At 37.9% G+C, this 6000-nt stretch overlaps 1 protein-coding gene across 1 annotated transcript in view; it reads left to right on the forward strand.

The window, feature by feature from the left end:
- LOC139746185 (uncharacterized) overlaps positions 1-3381 on the forward strand; it is a 248172-nt gene extending 244791 nt beyond the window's left edge. The window contains exon 15 of the mRNA XM_071657107.1: positions 275-3381. Within this exon, the coding sequence (XP_071513208.1) occupies positions 275-2023 (1749 nt within the window). The 3' untranslated portion in view covers positions 2024-3381. The remainder of the gene's footprint in view (positions 1-274) is intronic.
- Positions 3382-6000: the final 2619 nt, after the last annotated feature.

Here is a 6000-nt window from a genome sequence, read left to right on the forward strand (position 1 = left end):
TGCTCAGGCCCTGATCGCTCAAAATCTTCCTCACTCTATCCTTCCACTTCCAATTTGGTCTTCCGCTTCTCCTTGTTCCCTCCACCTTTGACACATATCCTTTTCCTCTCCCGTTCTCTCCGTATGTCCTAACCATTTCAACACACCCTCTTCTGCTTTCTCAACCACACTCTTTTTATTTGGAATATGTTCATTATATTGTGTCCTACTTAGTAGACTAGTTTATCGTCTTGTCTTCATATACATTGTTAACTAAAAATTTTCCTTCTTTCAGGAATCGCCTATTATGAAGAGGAGATCTACCAACACATTGCATGAGAATGAAGATATACCTAGTGATGATAGTTCTAAATCTAACTTGAAGATAGAAACAATAAAAGTGGAAGTACTGCCTCTTGAAAATGGAACTGAGAATGGAGATCTTCATATGGAGTGTGAAAATGGTATTTCCAGTCCACAGGATAGTGATCAGGAAATGTCGGAGATCCCAAGGAGTTCATCAGGCAAAACTGTTTTGATATCTCGCTGTCAGGCCCTGAGAGACCAAGACATGACTGATGTGAGTGAACCCTCACAAGTTCAAGGTGCCATGAATGGATATGCAGAATGTGGACAGGCTGAAAGAGTGATGAAGAAACAGGAGACCAGTGTGCCTTTATTAGACAACCAAGAGACTGAGAGTAGACAAGAAGAGAAAACTCCAGAAGTACGAATCCACCCAGCCACACCAGAAGTGCTTGCAGCTCACCAGGGTCATACTGAAGTGCAGCCCAAACGTAGTGTCATTACTGTTACTCTCCGGCCAAGAAACCCTAGTGAGTCCTCAAATGGGGGAATGAACGAATCCCGTGTAAGAGTTGTGTCCCGTACCCCAAGCATGGTTAGCTCTTGTAGTAACTCAAGCACCAGTAGTACCCCAGCAGTAAATGGTGTAGATCATGTGTATCAGAATGGTAATATAGATGATCACAGAGAAAAAATGTTAAGCCTTGCATCTGATACAACACCAGAAGTCAGAATCATGCCATTATCCAAGACATGTGAGTCACCAGGTAACCTCCCTCCCTCCAGAATATCAACAAGGTCTACAAATACTAACAAGACTGCAAGCTTCGTAGTTATAAATACACCAATGGTGAGTCCAAGAGCGTCGCGACCAAAAACTCCTATTGGTGGTACCTTTAATGGTTCACCAAGACCGTATGCTCCACGAAATATTGTGAAATCAAGAGACTCTTCTGCAGATTCCTTCAAAAATCAGCGATCTGGTGTCAGTAGGAAGGAAAATGGAGTTACAACAAAACAGCCTGTGACTAACTGCAAGAACCAGAATCTGTTACCATCAGTTAGTTATTGTGGCTCAGTTAAGAACTGTTATAGTGGTAATTCCAAATCTAACCGATTTGAAAGAGGAGATCTCAAATATAGTAGGGATACTATATGTGATGAGAGAGATATAGGGTATGACAGAGAAGATAGGTATGAGAGAGACCAGCTATATGATAGAGACTCTCTGTATGATCAAGAAATGAAATATGAAAATGGAGGAGCCAACTATGATAGGGATTGTAGATATGATTGGGATATAAAGTATAATAGGGAACCAATATATGATAGTGATCTCAGTCTTGAAAGAGGGACTAAATATGACAAAGAATGTAAGTATGATAGAGATGTTAGATGTGATAGAGACTATAAATTTGAGAGAGGAAACCGTTGTGACAGGGACTATAAATATGACAGGGAAGGTCGATGTGAGAGGGACTATGAGTATGTGTATGATGGAGAATCCAAGGGTGATAGAGATTTTATATATGATAGAGATCTTATATATGAGAGAGATTATGACTACAAGTATAACAGAGGAGAAAGTAGATGTGACCGAGACTGTATATATGATAGAGATGTGATTGGAAAGAGCAGAATGTGTGACAGTCGGGACCATTACCCCTCCCAGGACTATCCAAAGGGACTAAATAACACTGCCACCAACCCCCCAGTAATTACGGAGTCTAGTGTATGATATCCCCTACAGTGCTGTTTGCACTTCTTTCCAGAGTCAATTAATTTTTAGCAGATTGTATTTTTTTCACAAAATACACATAAAACCAAAGGTTTTATGAGCCAAGTGTGATATAATTTATTTCATCTTACCATGGTGATTAATGGTCTTATGTCCCAAATGGTAGCCATTCATTCCACTTGACTGATTGGTGACATAGAGTTTGATATTGCTTTTGAAGAAAGCATGCAAGATATTCTTTTTCTTGAAATATTTATATGGTGCATGTTTATTATCTTTCATGCAAATCTTTAGCATTTAAAGATATTCACGTTGAATATAAATTTTATGATGCACATATGCTTTTTCACATGCACGTGCTGTTTATACATTCCATATTTGCAGATTTCATACGTATAGAAGATATGTAAATAATTTTTACTAAAGAAATGTTTATTAAAATTTTTATAAAATGTGCCTAAAATGAGTTTTAGTACATATATAAATATATAAATAATATTAAGTGTAGTTATGCAGGTTTGGCAGAATGTAACAGCTGGCTTTGACCAGTTTGACCACTGGCAGCTCAAATATGTTAGGGGATTCTTGTGCCAGTGACAATCTGTAGACCATACCAAACTTCAGTCTCTCATGAAGTGGAACAGACAGGAGTAATCCATACTTAAATATTGGTTTTACAAAAATAGTATTTCAGCAGAGATGTTGCATTTCAAATATGCACAAAACCCTAAAAATTCCTGAGATCATTAATATGTGTGTGTGAATGTTTGTTGCTTGTTTAGTGTGTTTGTCTTGCTTACATGTTGACAGTTGTGAAATGTATGCATGTGTATGTAAGTTGCCTTAAGATGGATGTTCATTAATGTTTCAGATGGAGAAAAGTGTTACTGGCAAAATTTAGAGATAAATGATGCATTTTTGTTTTTGCAGTTACAATCTTTTACTTCATTTGATGGCCCAATTTCAGGTGATAAAAGTGAATTACTCACTACTTCATCACAGGCTTTACTCCATATTTTGCTCATGCCACTTATGTTCTCTTAAAATTTCATGAAAACTGTTATGCTGACAAGTGGTAACTAACACCTTGTATATGTCAATGGGTGTGTAGATACTTCTTCACATGTGTGAATATTGGTTTAATAAGTGTGATGCGAATGTATTCTTTGGTTATTTTTCTTGTGTATGGATTTTAATGTGGCTGTGGTGAGCTTGATGCTGTTTATTTTGTATTTATGGCTGCTGTGTTTGAATATCAACCCAAAGGTAATGTTTTTGACATTAAAACATATCAGTTTTGTTATTTTATGGAGGCACTTGATTTGTATATATTTGGTCAAATAATAATACAATTGCTACATCCATTTTTCATTGAATCTGGAATTTCCATAGTTTTCCTTGATATGGAATTGAAAGAGCAAAGCTCACATCTGACTTAGATCTGTCATTATTTTTCCTTCATTTCAGCAGGATATCCCAACAGAAGTCTGCTCCATAGATAATGAGCATAAGACATTTCATTGTATTGTCTCATTTATATCCTCCCACTCCACATCCATTCCTTCTTGGAATCAATGCAGAGCTGGTCTTTGTTAAGTCAGGGACACCTTCATAAAAAGAAAGTGCTGATTTGACTCCTCACAAATCTCTCCAGTTTAGCGAAAAAGTGTCTCCGGTAACTTTTGTAATTTAACCATGTCCCCCCCAACCTAATCAGTCTGTAGGTAACTCTCCAGGTGAAACAGTTGCCTATTTTGGTACCGTATATTCCTCAACTTTACCTTTTGATAATTCTGTATCTAATCATCCACCCCATCTCTTCCCATTGAACCTAAGTTATCTATATTTTCCTCATGCTAGTTCTTCCAAGTACTTTCTCGGCTCGAAATGGATAAGGTTTATGGCTCAGATGGCATACTTCCTCAAAGTGTAATGGAGTAAACCTATGACTTTGTACCAATCATTGCTTGTGTATTTCATCTCTCTAAAACCTCAGACTTTTCCTTCTTGGAAGCGTGCAGTGGCACAACCCATCCTTAACAACAAGACACTCTAACCCTTTCAACTGTTGCTCCATTGATTCACTTTTGCCATCTTTAAAGTATTTGAAACTTGCCTTCTCTTATTTTTCATTCATATACCGAGAATCCCATTCCATTCTATCTGATCACCTGTGCTGCACAGGTCTACAGGTTATCTCTCCAATGGAACTTGCCTCTGGACCTCTTCTCTAAGGAATTTAGGTGAAATTTTATTGTGGCCTTTGCTATCTCCAAGGTATTTGATAGGTGTAGCACATGTCTTTGCTTTCTAAACTTCCTTTGTTTTTTATGCTTTTTGCTGTTCCCTAATACATAGTTTCCTCTCAGGTTGTTCCATTGTTGATGAAGTGAATGATGTCTCTCAGGGTTAGTTTCCTCTCAGGTTGTTCCATTGTTGATGAAGTGAATGATGTCTCTCAGGGTTTTGCCCAATTGCCTATTCTTTCTCTTTCTTCCCTCCATAAATGATCACCTCTCTTTAGCTTCTAATCTTATTTGCTCTTATGTTGATAATTCCTCTTTACACACCTAAATTCACTTTCCCTCCCTGTTTCTTCTAATACTTGTTCCCTTTCTCATATTGAACATATTTCCTCTCTCATTTGAGACCTGTGCAATACCTTGGAATGGGAAAACAATAACATGGTTAAAGATGAAAGTTGTAAAATACAGTATCTTTCCGTATCTACCTATCATTTGTCTCCCTCATTGAATTTCAAAAAACTACAGTTCAACTGTGACAGGAAAGACATATGGGGTATATCCTCCACTCTATTCAGGAAGCCTCACATGACCAATATCCCAGAGTCTGCTTCCCAAAAGCTGGGGATTTTCAGTTGCTGCAATTATTTTTGTGAATATTTCATATCTATATAAGGTTTCACTTGTCCTAGTATGGAGTGCTGATCACACACTGGATGATTTTTTTGTTCTCTCTATTGGCATGAATGGAATCAAAAGCCTTTCACATCTTTAATACTTCTAGTATCACCTCTCATCAGCCACCCCTTTCTATTTGTCATCATGCTGTTACTCTCTTTCTGTTCCACGGATATTATTTTGGCCACTGCTTTTGTGAGCTGTCTGCTTGTGTTTGTGCCACTAAGGATTGGACCTGAGGTATGCATCTGGCTGCTGCTTTTCACAGTTTCTGCGTTGAAACTGGTTGCCTGAGGATTGACTGTTGTAATACCTCCTTTCCTCAAACAGCTAAGCTGTTGAATTCCCTTCCTCCTTTCATCTTTCCCTCTTCTTACGACCTTTCTACATTTATGCGTCTAAGTCTATAAACACCAGTAGAACCCTAATTAATATCCACACTTTTTTTACAATTCTTCTTTTCTTTCAAAATGCCCTTTGATTGGGTAATGTTATGCTTGTGCCAGATTAGTCACTATAAAAACTTACTCCATTGCTGTTGTCTGCCACATTGTTTTTTGGTTATGTGCACATAATTATTTTATGTCAGGACATGGGGTCTCTAATGTGACTGAGAACTGGGAAAAGCTTGTTGAGCTGTTTGCATAGAATAAAGTGATTAGGATATTTTTTTTGTATGTAAGTACTCCTCATATCTTAGCTAGGTAGCATTTGGAACAAATGAGTAATGGCTTCGTTTTTACACATCCACTTGCTAACTGTCACATAGAATGTACTGAAACCAGAACCTATCATCCATAGTCAAGCCTCACAGACTAAAATCTGATATATCTGCACAGCTTCATGTGCCTTGGTTTAGCCCATGGACAGCATTTTACCCCCAAAATGCTACACAGAAACATTTCATTTCATCCCATGCATACCTGTCATTTACCTGAATATTTGGGCTTTGATATTTGAAAGCCTCCCTTGCTCTCTCCTTCCATTTCCTGCTCAGTCATCCCATCCCTCTTTCACTCAACTTGTGGCATGTTGATCCTGTTAGTCAGTGTTTCC

The sequence above is a fragment of the Panulirus ornatus genome, chromosome 4, assembly GCF_036320965.1.
Source record: "Panulirus ornatus isolate Po-2019 chromosome 4, ASM3632096v1, whole genome shotgun sequence".
Lineage (NCBI taxonomy): Eukaryota > Metazoa > Arthropoda > Malacostraca > Decapoda > Palinuridae > Panulirus > Panulirus ornatus.